Consider the following 16366-nt stretch of genomic DNA (forward strand, 5'->3'; position numbering starts at 1 on the left):
GAAAGCAGTACTTGGGGAAATTCATAGCTGTAAATGCCTACATAAAAAGGAAGAAAGACTTGAAATCAAATAATCTAACTTTACATCTTAAGGAACTAAAAATAAATAAATAAATAAATAAATAAATAAATAAATAAATAAGCAAACTAAATCCAAAACCAGCAGAAGGAAAGAAATAATAAAGATGATGAGGGAAAAATGAAGTAGAAAATAAAAAAAAAAATAGTAATGAATCCACAAAACCAAAAGCCAGTTCTTTAAAAAGATCAACAAAATTGACAAACTTTTAGCTAGAGTGTCCAGGAAAAAAAGGGAGAAGACACAAATAAATAAATCAGAAATGAAAGTGGGCTATTACCACCAATTTTATAGAAATGAAAGGATTATTAAGAGAACACGATGAGGGGCGCCTGGGTAGCGCAGTCGTTAAAAGCGTCTGCCTTCGGCTCAGGGCGTGATCCCGGTGTACCGGGATCGAGTCCCACATCGGGCTCCTCTGCTAGGAGCCTGCTTCTTCCTCTCCCACTCCCCCTGCTGTGTTCCCTCTCTCGCTGGCTGTCTCTCTGTCACATAAATAAATAAATAAAATCTTTAAAAAAAAAAAAAAAAAAAGAGAACACGATGAACAATTTTACACCAAAAAATAAGATAACTTAGATACAAAAATTTTTTCTAGAAACAAAATACTGAAACTGACTCAAGAAGAAGTAACAAATCTCAGTAAACCGATAACAAGAGATTGAATCGGTAATCAAAATCCTTTCAACAAAGAAAAGTCTAGAACCAGATCCCTTCATTGGCGAATTCTACCAAACACTTAAAGAATTAACAGCCATCTTGCTCAAACTCTTCCAAAAAAAGAGAACACTTTCCAACATTCTACAAGGCCAGCATTATCCAACACCAAAGCCAGACAGAAATAGCATGGGAAAGAACACCACAGACCGACATCCCTGAATAAAGACGGAAAAATCCTCAACAAAATACTGGCAAACTGAATCCAATGGCACATTAAAATGATTGTACACTATGACCAAGTAGGATTTCCCCAGTAATACAAGGTGGTTCAACATAAGGAAATCAGTGTAATCCACACGATCATCTCAATAGACACAGAAAAGTCCTGGATAAAATTTAACACATTTGCATGAAAAACACACTCAGCAAAACCTTGAAGACATTATGCTGAGTGAAATAAGGCAGTGACATAAGGAAAATGTGTATGATTCCACTAGCATGAGATTCCCAGAGTGTCAAACGCACAGAGACAGAAACTAGAACGGTGGTGCCAGAGACTAGGCGCATTAGTGGTTAATGAGTAGAGAGTTTCAGTTTGGGATGATGTAAAATTCTCGAGATGGACAGTGGTAGTAGTTGCACAACAATGTGAGTGTATTTAACGCCACTGAACTAACTGCACACTTAACAATAGCTAAAATGGTAAATCTTATGTGTATTTTACCATGATAAAGCATACACACACACACACACACACACACGCACACACACACGCACGCACACACACACACACACAGAGCCAACCAGGAATAAAAGGAAACTTCCTTAACATTAAAAGGGCATTTATGAAAAATTCACAGCTCAATGGTGCAAGACTGATAGCTTTCGCTCTAAAATTAGGACTAAGATAAGGATGGCCACTTTCACCACTGCTGTTCAACACTGTACTGGAAGTCCTTGCAAGAACAATTATGCAAGAAAAAGAAATAAAAGGCATATAAATAGGAAAAGAAAAATGAAGCTATACATGATTCTACATATAGAAAATCCTGTAGGATCCAGAAAAATTCTACCAGAGCTAATAAATGAATTCAGCAAAGTTGCAGGGTATGAGAGCAACACACACAAATAAATCAGTTGTTTCTACATACCAGCAATAAACAATCCCAAAAGAAAATTAAGAAAACAATTACATGTATAATAGCAGCCCAAAGAATAAAATACACAGGAATAAATTTAACCAATGATATGAAAGACATGTACAGATCTTCCTGGACTTACAATGGGGTTATGTCCCAATAAACCGATCCTCAGTTGCAAATATTGTCAGTCAAATATGTATTTAATACATCTAACCCGGGCGCCTGGGTGGCGCAGTCGTTAAGCGTCTGCCTTCGGCTCAGGGCGTGATCCCAGAGTCCTGGGATGGAGCCCCGCATCAGGCTCCTCTGCTGGGAGCCTGCTTCTTCCTCTCCCACTCCCCCTGCCTGTGTTCCCTCTCTCACTGGCTGTCTCTCTGTCTGTGTCAAATCAAGCAATCATTAAAAAAAAGTACATTTAACCTACCAAACATCATAGCTTAGCCTAGCTTACTACCTTAAGTATACTCAGAACACTTAACATTAGCCTACAGCTGGGTAAAATCATCTTACAGTAAGCCTATTTTATAATAAAGTACTGAATATCATAGAACTTACCGAATACTGTACTGAAAGTAAAAAATGGAATGGTTGTATGGATACAGAGTAGTTACAAGCGTATCATTTGTTTTCGCTTGTGATCGCCTGGCAGACTGGGAGCTGTGGCTCACTGCCACTATCCAGCTTCATGAGAAAGTATTGTATTGCATCTCCCCAGCCCAGGAAAAGTTCAAAATTCAAGATTAGAAGTATGGTTTCTACTGAATGCATACCACTTTCCCACCATTGTAAAGTGAAAAAATCATAAGCTAAACCATCGTAACTTGGAGACCATATGTTGATGGGGCACCTGGCTGGCTCAGTCGGTAGAACATGTGACTCTTGATCTCGGGGTTGTGAGTTTGAGCCCCACATTGGGTGGAGAGATCATTTAAAAATAAAATCTTAAAAAAAAAGTGGGGGCACCTGGGTGGCTTAGTCGGTTGAGTGGCCAACTCTTGGTTTTGGTTCAGGTCATGACCTCATGGGTAGTGGGATCAAGCCCCACAACATGCTCCGCACTCAGCTGGGAGTCTGCCTGAAGATCCTCCCCTCTGCTCCTCCCCCATGCACTCACGCATGCTCTAAAAATTAATTAATTAAAAAAAAAAAACCAAAACAACAAAAAAGGCTTGAATAGACACTTCTCCAAATAAGATACACATACAAATGGCCAGCAAGCACATGAAAAGATGTTCAACTTCATGGTGACTAAGGAATACAACAAAACACAAGCACAATGACATACCACTTCACCCTCCCTAGGATAGGTTTAATCAGAACAACAACAACAAAAACAGGAAATAAGAAGTGCTGACAAGAGTGTAGAGAAATAGGACCACTAGCACGTTGCTGGTGGAACATAAACTGGTTCAGCTGCTGTGTAAAACAGCTTGACAGTTCTTGAAAAAGGTTCGTATATACTACACACCTATTAGAATGGCCAAAATCTGGAACCCTGACAACACCAAATACTGACAAGGATGTGGAGCAAAGGGAGCTCTCACTAATTTCCAGTGAGAATGCAAAATGGTACAGCCACTTTGGAGGACAGTTTGGCAGTTTCTTACAAAGCTAAACATACTCTTACTATATGATCTGGAATTGCATTCCTTGCTATTATTTACCCAAAGGAGTTGGAAACTCTCCCTACACAAAACCCTGCACATGGACGTTTTGTAACGGTTTTATTCATAATTGCCAACACTTTGAAGGAAACAAGATATCCTTCAGTAGATGAATGAATAAACTGTGATACATCCAGACCAGACTATTATTGAGCACTAAAAAGAAATTAGCTATCAAGCCATGAAAAGACATGGAGGCATGTTAAACGCATATTTCTAAGTGAAAGAAGCAAACCCGAAAAGGCTACATATTGCATGATTCCAATTATATGACATTCTATAAAGGCAAAATTGGAAACACTAAAAAAAAATCAGTGGCTGTCAGGGTTGAGTGGGGGAATGAATAGGCAGAACACAGGATTTTTAAGGCACGGAAAATACTCTGTATGATACTCTAATGATGGATACACATCATTATATATTCGTCCAAAATCACAGAATGTATACCACCAAGAGTGAACTCTAAGGTGAACTACGGACTTTGGGTGATTATGATATGTCAATGCAGGCTCATCAATGTAGGTACAGAGTGTGGACCACTGTGGTAAAGGCTGTTGATAAAAGAGGAGTATATACAGGCGTGGAGGCAGGGGGTATATGGCAAATCTCCGTACCTTCCTCTCACTATTTCTGTGGGCCTAAAATTGCTCTAAAAAGACTTTAAATTAAAAAAAAAAAAAAAGTTAAGCATTGAATTACCATATGACTCAGCAATTCCAGGCCTAGAAATGTATCCAAAAGAAAACATATGTCTAATAAGCATTGTGATTAGTCAATGATACTGTATTGCATATTTGAAAGTTGCTAAGAGAGTAGATCTTAAAAGTTCCCATCACAAGAAAACAATTTTTTTATAACTATGTATGGTGAAAGATGTTAACTAGGCTTATCGTTCTGATCATTTTGCAATTTATACAAATATCTAATCATTATGTTCCGCACCTTAAACTAATACAACGTTATATATCAATTATACCCCAATTAAAAGAAATCTACACAGAAATTTGTACACGAATGCTTATAAATATTTCATGGTCATCTCCTTTATAAACATGATACACTAGCATTATTCATAAGAGTCAAAAGGTGGAAACAACCCCTACATCTACCAATGGATGAACAGATAAACGAGCTGTGATATCTATCTATCTATCTATCTATCTATCTATAGATTATTCAGACATAAAAAGGAATGAAATACTGAAGTACTAATACATGCTACATCATGAATGGACCCTGAAAACATGATGCTAAGTGAAAGAAGTCAAATACAAAAGGTCACACATTATATGACTCCATTTATATGAAATATCCAGAATAGGTAAATCCTTACAGACGGACTGCCAGGGAGAAAGGGGAGGGGGAAATGGGGAGCCACTGCATAAAAGGTACAGGTTTTTCTTTTGGACTGACGAGGTGGTGGTTGTACAACATTGTGAATATACTAGCAACACTGAATTGTTCACTTTTAAATGGCTAATTTTTATGATGTGAATTTCACATCAACTTCAAAAAAATGAAAGATGGAAAATTCTTTATAAACTACAGAATTTAGGCAACTTCCTGGATCCCTTCACTCTTTGGGAGCTTTGTACTCTAAATAAACCTTGCTTTGCTGCCCACCATAAATAAGTAAATAGGGGCGCCTGGGTGGCTCAGTTGGTTAAGTGTCTGCCTTCAGCTCAGGTCCTGATCTCAGGGACCTGGGATAGAGCCCAGTGTCAGGCTCCCTGCTCAGCAGGGAGTCTGCTTCTCCCTCTGACCATCCCTCCCATGCTTGCTCGCACACTCTCTCTCTCTCAAATAAATAAAAATCTTTGAAAAATAAATAAATAAACTACAAAATTTAATCTTCATTCTTTTTAAAGGTTTATTTGTGAGAGAGAGAGCAAGAGAGAAAGAGCCCTTCTTTACTTTTTAAATAACAGCTCTATTCTGATATAATTCATACACTATACAATTCACCCATCTGAAGCGTATAGTTCAGGGGCACCTGTGTGGCTCAGTCCGTTAACTGTCTGCTTTCGGGCTCAGGTCACAATCCCAGGGTCCTGGGATCAAGCCCCATGTCAGGTTCCCGGCTCAAGCCAAGAATCTGCTTCTTCTCTCCCTCTGCCCCTCCCCCTCCCACTCCTGCACGCTCTCACTCTGCTCTCTCTCACAAATAAATAAAATATTAAAAAATAAATAAATAAAGGGTATAGTTCAGGGACACCTGGGTGGCTCAGTCGGTTAAGTGTCTGCCTTCAGCTCAGGTCATGATCCCAAGGTCCTGGGATCAAATCCCATATCGGGCTCCTTGCTCAGCAGGGAGCCTGCTTCTCAACTCTGCCTGCTGTTCCCCTGCTTGTGCGCCCTCTCTCCCTCTGATAAATAAATGAATAAATCTTAAAAAAAATAAAGTGTAGGGGCACCTGGGTGGCGCAGTCATTAAGCGTCTGCCTTCGGCTCAGGGCGTGATCCCAGCGTTCTGGGATCAAGCCCCCCATCAGGCTCCTCCACTGGGAGCCTGCTTCTTCCTCTCCCACTCCCCCTGCTTGTGTTCCCTCTCTCGCTGGCTGTCTCTGTCAAATAAATTAAATTAAATTAAATTAAAAAATAAATAAATAAAGTGTATAGTTAATTGTCTTTAGTGTAGTCACAGAATTGTGCAACCATCCCACATTTATTTTTATATATGTATGTATGTATTTTAAGTAATCTCTACACCCAACATGGGGCTCAAACTCATCACCCCAAGATCAAGAGTCACATGCTCTACGACCTGAGCCAGCCAGGTCCCCCTTACCACTATTTTAGAACATTTTTATCAACCCCCTTCCCCCAAAACACCCAATACCATTGGCAATCAATCCCCTCTTTCCCCAGGCTCTAGTCAATCACTATTCTACTTTCTGTCTCTATAGGTTTGCCTATTCTGGACATTTCATAAAAGTGGAATCATATGTTATGTGGTCTTTTGTGACTGGCTCCTTTCACTTAGCATGTTTTCAGGGAATTTCCTTTATTTTAACTATAAAATTTGTTCCATGCATTAAAATGTAAGGAAAAAAAGTAAGAATATTAAAGAACCACTTAGAAAAAGAACATTACTGAATACAACAGCAGACCAAGAGTCCAAAACAGAAATCCAGCTAAGATGAATCTTTATAAAATATAAATCAATAGACTTGAAGTGCAACCATTATAAGATGCAGCAAAAAATGCAAATTAGGGTAAAATGACTACACTAGGGAATATATTTTACAAAACCAAATAGCTTATAAAAGAGAACATTTTCCCTAAGAGGGTGTAGGAAAATTGATTACAAGGTTTAATTAAAGGGAGAAACACAAAGAGCAAAGAATCATCGTCTTTCTGTTTGAAAACTCCTCCAGCCGGTGTTTCTTAAAATGTGGTCATTGGACTACCTGCATCAAAATCTCAGAACTTGTTTTAAAAATCAGATTTCTGGCCTGTGCCCCAGAAAAATCACTGAAGATGAGGCCCTGGGAATCTTTTTTTTTTTTTTTAAGATTTTATTTATTCATGAGAGAGGTAGAGAGAGAGAGAGAGAGAGAGAGAGAGAGAGGAAGGCAGAGGGAGAGGGAGGCTCCCAGCAGGGCAGGGAGCCCAATGCGGAATTCGATCCCAGGATCCCGGGATCACAACCGGAGCCGAAGGCAAATGCTTAACCAACTAAGCCACCCAGGTGCCCCCGGAAACTATTTTTAATAAGTACTCTGGATGACTCTCATGAACACTAAAGTTTGAGAACTGGTATCTAATCAACACAAGTTAACACAAATGATTAAATATGTATCAGAGTCAAGGGAAGAGTGACAAGAGCAAAACGCATAAAAAAGAGGAAGGTGAAAAACCAAAGAAAAATACTTCAAATTTTGGCACACTGTGCTCTAGGGAAAACAGAAAGTGATGTTTGAAAACTGTTGTAGAACTGATGTTGGCAAAAAATTCTAAATGTGTAAATACACAAACCACTGTGCTAATACCAATGAAGATCACTCAGGGAATGACATAGGGAAGCATTTTTAAATGTAAGGTTGCCTGGTACAGAAAGCACATAACAGATTAACAGAATGTTTGGTGACGATGTCAACTATTTTTATAACAAGTACAGTTATATTTAATTATCTTCATCCTCTGATAATCTAGAGAAAACTAAACTTTTTGCTGTGTTAGTCTTTACGTGAACAACAGCATGAATTGTCAAATATGATGTCAGCTACTGCTGTGCAAGCTCAGGGTTGGGACATTTACTTTCAGACCAAGATAATCTCTATTTTTAAGGGCAGACTTATGTAAACACGGACAGGCAAAACCAGAGTTAAATTTCTCAACACTAAGAGCACTGCATGATAGTGCTTAAATTTCCCTGAAAATCACTAAAATTATGTATACAAGGATAGCCTTTATTATTCTAACTGTAAGCAAAGATTCCTGAAGATGAGGTATTAAGTTCTAACTCATTACTTTACTTCAGTGAGGAAAATCCATTTTGGTTTAGCAGGGATAGAGACAAGAATTTTACATTACATAACTCTCAAAGGATCTCACTATCAGAATACAGAATTTGTCTACCTTCCCCATAAAAAAGAAAATCTTTCCCCTATAAACTCATAAATTCGAACTGACGCTCTAAAGTCTCTTTTGCCTCACTTATTTAGATTGAGCCTTATAATGCATTTGGAAACCCAATTATATTCCATGTAACCCTAAGGTGCATATGTTTCAACATTTCCAGACATGATTCCTGTACATCTCATAAATGAAACCATACTGGGGGAATGAAGTAGTTAATGCATATGCAAATAAACTACATGGGAAGTTACGCTACTTTCATAGGAGATTTTTATGATCAACATTTGACTTGATACACTAAAGTCTAGAAGTATCTAAAAGTTCTCTGACACTTTTTCTTTTCATAGTTTATGTTTCAAAAGGCAGACATCCTACAATTATTCCTTAAAGCTGACTAAGGTACAGATGTGTGGACTTCTTCACCAAGGTCTCACATTTCCTTGCAACAAGCAGTCAACCAATATTCACCATTAAGCCCCAGCTCCCAACTCCCGAGACATCCCTAACATGCTCAATGTGGCCCCTTTACACACTTCCAGTCCAACCTACCCACACATACACACACACCATCGGGTCTCCAAGTCTCCCACACTGGCACAACAAACAGCCTCTCAACATTCATCTGTTTTGCTAACCAAGGGCCATTCTTGCTTCTTCCACTGATCCTGCACAGACTTGACACTGCCTACAATCTCTTGTTCCATTTCTTCCACAATAGTCACTATTCAAAGCAACAAAGAAACAAGTCAATGTTCCCTAACCGCAGACAGCTTATTTAACTAAATACCTCCCTCCACCCCACCCCACCCCCTTATTCTCTTTCCTGCTTTTGTTATTTAGAAGGTGCAGGGTCTGGGAAAAATCTCACTCACCTCATGCTATAGGCACCAGCACCCAGCTCCTGGCCGATCCCGGACAGACTAGCATCAAAGTCCTGCACCAGCCCAGATTCAATCACTTCATCGGCCAGAGGCAGCTTCAGAGCCCAGGCCATGCTGGCTCCTTCCCTGCCCCAGAAGACACCGGTTCTTGTACAAAGGCAAGTAGTCTGATTCTACCCAATGGGGCCAAGACTGTCGAAAACTCCAACCAAGATCTCCCACGCAGTTCCCACTGGCCAACCCCAAGCCTGAACCGCACTGCCCGCACAACTAATCTGCTGTACCCTCGGCTCCTAACTCCTGCCTCGACTTCCAAAATCCCTCCCTCCCAGCTCTCTGGAGCCACGCGCGGGCCCCTCTGCTTAACTATTCCAGATTCCCCCGAAGCAGCCCTGGACTCCCGTACTCTCAATCCCTGGGCTCTCCCCTTGAGCTCGTGGTAGTCACTTGCTGCCTTCCAAACAGACCAGCAGCAGCGACCCGCTGACTGCCCGGCGCTCCCACGCCGCTTTCGCACCTTTTCCCCCGGTCCCCTTCTGCGAGAAGCCCCCCTCCCTCCGGGGACCCGCTCTCTCTTTCCCCTCCAGGCCTCGCTTCCGGTCAGTCCCACGATCACTTCCGGTCACCCCTTCTCAACCCCAAGGCTCTTAGAACCAAATCCAGGTCTCCGCCGAGCCAACTCCCCGCCCTCTGCAGTTCCCCACGGCCTCGGAACATGGAAGGGGAAAGTCCAGCACCGGCTGGAAACCCAGACTCGCGAGGGTCCTCCACCGCCCGCCGCCCCAGCGCCAACCAATCATGGCGCCCTCTTCCTTTGCAGGTCCGGAGAACGTGACTTCACCCTGTGGCTCGCCAATAAGGAAGAGAGTTCGCGGGCTTGGGCAGTGATAATAGGCTAGCGGCGCGACGGCCCCCCACCCCCGGAGATGGGCTGGGCGGTCTGGGAGAGGACCCGGCGTGCGTCGGGTGTCTCCTGTTTAAATGGCCCTCTCTGTCGCTACCTGGCGACTGCCTTCCGCCTTGTGCTGAGTTGGCACTCTAAGGCGTGGGTGGAGCCTTCACTCTAGTCTTACGAACCCACCCCTACCGTTGGAGGATTCTGCCCCGTTCTCCCCCCCCCCCCCCCCCCCCGCGTACCCTGTAGGGCTCCTTTGCTCCCGGAATCCTCTCTCCTTAAACTCACCTCTCCGAAGGTCAAGACTCTGCTTATGCTGATCTTCCGCATTCTCCCTAATGCATTTGAACAGGAAAGCAGGAGATAGGTGAAAGTTGGAGTTTTTAAAAGGTCGTGGTCTGAAGATTAGGATTTGGGCTGGCATTTACTACTTTGGTGGTTCTCAAATAATGGTTTCATCTCGTTAAGATTTCGATTCCTCATTTGAAAAGTAGAGATAACCATCCCTGCTCCACCTTCCTTGTTTTTTAATCGAGCATCAACTATATACAAGGAACTTTATGACATCATTAGTAATCCTCAAGGCAATTTTGTAATTAGAATTATAGTTCTAAAGTTAAATATGATGACCCTCATTTTACCAGTAGGGAAAGAAGCCTACGGGCTGAAATTTGCCACGGCTAAATTGCTATGCCAACTTCAGAGCTGATTCCAAAACCTGAAATTTTTCTATAAAATATTGTCTATATGTTAAAGTAGTGGTTCATTGTTGTATTCCATTATTGGACTTTTTACAATTTGTCTTGAGTCATATATATCTGCCTTTTTCGCTAAACTGTGATTTCCTAAATAAGAGAAAATAAATCGTTTTCAGGCTTGTGTTCTACGTATCTCCTAGTATAGTTTCTGCATTCAATAGGACTTAAAAAAAATTCTTATTGAATTAAGAAAGGAAAGAGGTTGACGTGAAGTTAACAGCATGCCCCCAGTTTCAGCCACAAGATTCTCTCTTTGAGGGCTCTAGGCTTACCTTCATAAGCCCTGGCATCCAAGTCTTGGTTCATTCCTGGGATGTTCAATATCTCTTCCAGCCATTTCTTCTTCTCTTGAGCCAGTTTTATCTCAAAACACGTGCTTATGAGTAAAGCAACTGGTCCTGGGCTCAGAAACCAAAAGAGAGATGCCATAATCAAAATCCTTTGTAAAGAAATATTATATCTAGAGTATTTTACATGCCTGTTAGGTGGAACCATGCCTCCTTGAGTAACAGCACCATCACCACCTGCATAATCTCGGCAAGTAATTTTAAATCCCTGATGTAATAATGAGAGGCTCATATTTACTGAGCCCCTCCTCGGTGCCAAGCCCTGACGAGGTGCTCTATGTATAGAATCTCATTTAATTCTCAGACCACTCCCGTAAGAAAGGTACCATGATTAGATTCATTTCATAGATAAGGAAACGGCCTAGAAAAATTAATTGCCTTGTTCAGGATCACCCAGCTTGTGAGTGGTGAAGCCTGACTGATCTCATAGTCTGGATATCTAAAAAAGATCTGCTTCCTACCTCTTCTTCTTTTCAGAGGTGAATTTTGAAGCTTGTGGAGGTAAGAATATTAAATTATCAAAAAATGCACACATGAAGATATCTTGGATGAAGCATTTTTTAATATGCAAAAAAAAAACAGCTCAAAGTGAATGGATTTAAAATAAAACAAGAGATATTCATATTAGATGTTTGGAGGAGATAATTACCATATCCGGGAATCTTATGGAGCCCTGTCCTCTGGAAAATATTTAGAAAAAAACAGTCTCGTCTTTCTCAGAAATGTTTGAGCTTAAGTTTAAAATCTGAACCAAAATAAAGGCCACAAAAGTCCTTGTCATTTATTAATTCTAAAATAAACTGAGATAAGATGAGAAGTAATTCCTAAGCCTTGGCCCCTCCCAACAGGAATGCAGATCAGTCTTGAGATTTATGTCTGTGAGCCCAGATCCCCCTGTGGGGAAATGATTTTACAGACTGTTTACCCCTAGAATGCTATGACTGGGGGGAGTGAGCTTTTCCCTTCCTCTCTCTTTCCCAATGTAACTAAAAGTGATACTGGAGTGCCAGGTCTGGAAATAGGGATTTCAGGGATAGCCCTGGGAGCTCTGCTTCCAAAAAATGATCACCAGGTATTCCCCCCGGAAATCCAGCACCACCTATCAATAAACCAAATTTTGTATGGGTAAAATTTATCCCACAACAAAAATCATGGTTCTTATTAGCTAGAATAAATATGACTAATAATTAGAGCACCCACAGCACAGAGCTCCAAATTCAGTATTCTGGACCATTGGGTGGAATTCAGGCTTATCTGTAAGTGGTTCATTTCCCTAGATTTACATCCTGAAATAAGACACGGTTTAGATGGAACCGAAGGGGTTCAGAATGAGCCTCCCCTAAATATGCATTTTTGGCTTGAGGATTACTTTGAGCTGAAGTCAATCAAGGCCTGAAAAGCTAAGGAAGAGCTTTTATCTTCCCTTTCACTGCCTAAAATGATTTAGGTAGAGGACCTAGTCCAGGAAGAGAACTATGATCAGAGATAACTACAAAGATGAGCTAAGTATGGTAGCTGTGGAAAGCTCAATAGGGCCTGTTTGTTCAGATTCCTTTCTGGCTCCATTGTCTCTGCATGCCATGGCAAACGTTTGCTTACCAAACCTTTGCTCTTCCCATCTTCCTGTAAATTATCTTCTTCCCCTTTGAAGTCTCAGACCCCTACCCCCTTTGCCATAGCTCAGGATGGGTATAAGCCTCAATTGCCTGACCACCTGTGGGGCTCATATTCTTATGGGGCTGTTGTACATATGTAATTAGATTTGTTTTTCTCCTGTTTGTGTGTTCTTTGCCAATGTAATTAATAGACCCACCAAAAGAACCTAAAAGGGTAAAGAAAAATTCTTCCTCCTCTACGGAACACAGCAGGGCTAACCCTGGGTGGTAAAAACATGTGGAAATCCTCCCAATAAGATCAGGACAGAAGGGCAATTCCCAAGTGCCATCCTGCATGGGGTAAGGTTAAGCAACAGGCTTTAGAGACAACCTACCTGGGTTCAAGACCTGGTTTTGCAGCTCACAAACAAAGCAACCCTAAGTAGATTCCTCATCTTCTCTGTGCCTCAAGTCCTTATCTATAAAATTGGTATAATAGTACTCCTTTACAGAATTATGGTGAGAATTAACTGACATAATGCATGTTAAGTGCTTTGAAGAGTACCTAGCACATAGTGATGAGTAAGGGTTAGCTATTATGAATGACAAAAAGGGGACTTTAGCACTTGTCCTGCCTACTTTTCAAAAGAAACCAATTCTCTCAGAGGCTTGAGGGCTCAAGCTTCTGGGTCAGCACCCATCTATCCCCTAGGCTTGCCACTGATTTACTGAAATCAGTCACTGTTGTTGGGTTCCCCAGTTAGTGGACATTTTCTTCTAGATAAAGGAAGAAACCATTATCCAGGCAGGCCTTGTTGAGGGACTGACCACCTAATTTCAACTCTTCACATCTTCCTACATCCCACCCAGACAAGACTGTGAGCCACAGTCTGGCTTCTTTGAAGGACTCTGTAGTTGAGAGAAAAGAAAATCAAAACCTTTCACAGCCATGCAGCTCCAAGCAACTTTGGGTTCCCTTCGTCTCTTATCTGTAATCTAGAAACAAGCCCACATCTTCTCCAGTCCAAAGATGATCCGTTCCCCCCTCACAGCAGTCCTCAGCACAGTAGACATCTGCAATATTGTGATTTGTAAGAAATATATATACATCCAGATGACCAAAATATGTTCTCACATATATTTGGTCTTCACCCACAGTTATGGGCTCACAGCTTCCAAAACTGTTGGAATTTCCTGAACAATACAGCTATGGGAACATCTTCTGTGATATTTGATCTCTGTCCTCAGTTCCTGAAAATGCTTCAGAGCCATGAAGGTGAAATGTGTGTCTTGTTATTCATAACAAGCTCCTTTCCACCACGGATGGGTTTGTTAATGAAGATGGCTTTTGGAAAGCACTTAAGGATGGGGGCTGGTTGCCAGGGAAACCAACCATGAATAGTGGGTTTGAACTTTCAGTCCCAGTCCCTGATTTCTGGGAAAGGGAGAGGGGCTAGAGTTTGAATCAATCACAAATGGCCAATGAATTGATCAACTATGCCTATGTAATGAAGCCTCCGTAAAAATCCCAAAGGAGGGTGTTTAGAGATTCCAGATTGGGAAACTGAACCATTCCATGTGCCACTGCGCCAGGGCCCCAAGCTCCATGAACACAGAAGCTCCTTTGTTCTGAACCTTGCCGTGTGAATCTCTCCATAGGTCTGTTGATTTGTATCCTTTAATAACCTTTGTAATAAAGCAGTAATCTAGCAAGTAAATGGGTTTTCCTGAGTTCTGTGAGCCATTCTAGTAAATTAATTGAACCCAAAGAAGCATTCATGGGAACCTCTCATTTAGAGCCCGTTGATCAGAAGTGTAGGTAACAGCCTATACTCAGGGGCGCCTGGGTGGCTCAGTCGTTAAGCATCTGCCTTCGGCTCAGGTCATGATCCCAGGGTCCTGGGATCGAGCCCCGCATTGGGCTCCCTGCTCAGTGGGAAGCCTGCTTCTCCCTCTCCCACTCCCCCCTGCTTGTGTTCCCTCTCTCACTGTCTCTCTCTGTCAAATAAATAAATAAAATCTTGGGGGAAAAAAACAACAACCTATACTCAGAATTGGCATCCTGTTGGAAGGGAACCATTGGAACCTCCACTTTGTAGCTGGTCAGTCAGAAGCACAGTTAACAACCTGGGTGTGTGATGGTGTCCCAAGTGGAGGGTGGTCTTGTGGGACTGAGCCTTTTACCTGTGGAATCTGATGCTATCTTCAGGTAGATAGTGTCAGAATTGAGTTGAATTAGTGAATACCTTGTTGGTGTCCAAGAATTGCTTATTGGTATGGGAACGTTTCCACACACACATCGGTATTGGGTCTGGGAACCCAAAAGAACTTCTCAGGCCTGGGAATAGAAACTGCAGTCCTCCACACACACACCCCCATTCCTTTCAGGCTGTCGGGGGGCCCAATGCCAGGAACCACAGTCAACTGGTTTAAGCCAGAGATATCAGCTTCCACAAACTCTTCTGGTGGGAGCAGCTGGGAGCTGCCTTTCTTGGGTCAGGGCCAGTCGCTGCCCAGATTCCATTCACTCCCACATATCACAGACTAAACCCTGCATAGCTAAGCAGAATCCCTGTACCTGCTTTCTCCCAGTAGTGTGAAGTCAGGGACTCAGCTCTCATTATTTCCTTGAAGGAGAGGACAGCAAATGCATTCAGTCATTAAGCACCTACTGTGTGCCCCTGACCTGGGTACTGAGGAGTCCCAGCCTAGTGTGGACAGCTAATATTAGGGTCGTGAGATCTATGCAGAGGTAAGCGCTGGCTTCTATCTGCCCCATTAGTTCAGAGTGCTGTAAAGCTCCTCTGATCCCTAGGCCTTGCATCAGAATGTTGGACACCTATTGTCCCTTGAGCAGACGTGGGGTGATAGGGCATGATCTAGAATCCAGCACGGGGCCTGGTTCAGGGATGTTGATTGGGTGAAATCAAAGGTGATACCCTCCTCTCACCAGTTTAGATGATGGAGCCCAGACCTCTCCAATACCAGGTAGGTGGAAGGGGGAGGAGGGAGGGCTGCAGACATGCATGGCATGAACCCAACTCCTAGGAGATAGACAAGTAAAGAGTGAGGCCTGTATTGCAGTCATGCTCTCCCTGCTCGAAGCCCAAGTGCCAGGTCTGCCCCTAACATTTGTAGGCCTATGGAAGAGCACAAATTAAGATCCACTTACCACACAGCTAAATTTGTGTCAAGTCTAAGGAATGATCTCGTCTCGTATTCATAATAACCTGGAAGGCCAGGTTTGAATTTAGACTTCTAGCACTCTTTGAAGTTCTGTGTTAGAATGTTCCGCAGCCTTGGTCCCCAGCCTACAGCCTTCTTCTCTTTCCCCTGGCAGACCCACCTCACACGGCAAAGGGCTTTGTGGCTATTTATAAACACTCCAGCTTGCATATCCAAGCTCCATCCATTCAGCTCTCTGACAAATAGTCGCCCTTTGGTCACCTCTGGGGCGTAAGAGAGTGCACACCCACAGCACAGTCTGTCAAGACCCAGAGAAGAGAGGTCGGAAGTGGGCTTTGCAGGGAATTCTGAGGTCCTGGAAGGAGAAAGGGCACATCCTCTTGACTCTGCATTCCATGGGGAGGGTCACGGCTGTAGGGTCACGGCAGGGCTTTCTGAAGCGAGAGGCCACGGCACTGACCCTCGCCCTCTTGCAATGGGGTTTTCCAGGCTGCGAGCTCTGATAGAGGCAGCTCCCCAGTACTTCTCTGGCTCCTCCCTATCAGCCCCACCTTGAGAGGCAAAGGATAAACAAGCAGA

At 42.5% G+C, this 16366-nt stretch overlaps 1 protein-coding gene across 9 annotated transcripts in view; it reads right to left on the bottom strand.

Moving 5' to 3' along the window:
• The window catches only part of TFCP2 (transcription factor CP2), a 48607-nt gene extending 38803 nt beyond the window's left edge, over positions 1–9804 (bottom strand). For 6 of the 9 annotated variants that reach the window (XM_087855838.1, XM_045801041.2, XM_045801040.2 and 3 more), the window contains exon 1: positions 8998–9737. In XM_087855838.1, the coding sequence (XP_087711964.1) occupies positions 8998–9119 (122 nt within the window). In that variant the 5' untranslated portion in view covers positions 9120–9737. The other 3 variants (XM_087855836.1, XM_087855835.1, XM_087855834.1) reach the window with 3 other exon arrangements.
• Between the last annotated feature and the right edge of the window lie 6562 nt (positions 9805–16366).

This window comes from Ursus americanus, chromosome 25 (genome assembly GCF_024610735.1).
Source record: "Ursus americanus isolate L20-20 chromosome 25, mUrsAme1.1.p, whole genome shotgun sequence".
In the NCBI taxonomy this organism is placed as follows: Eukaryota; Metazoa; Chordata; class Mammalia; order Carnivora; family Ursidae; genus Ursus; species Ursus americanus.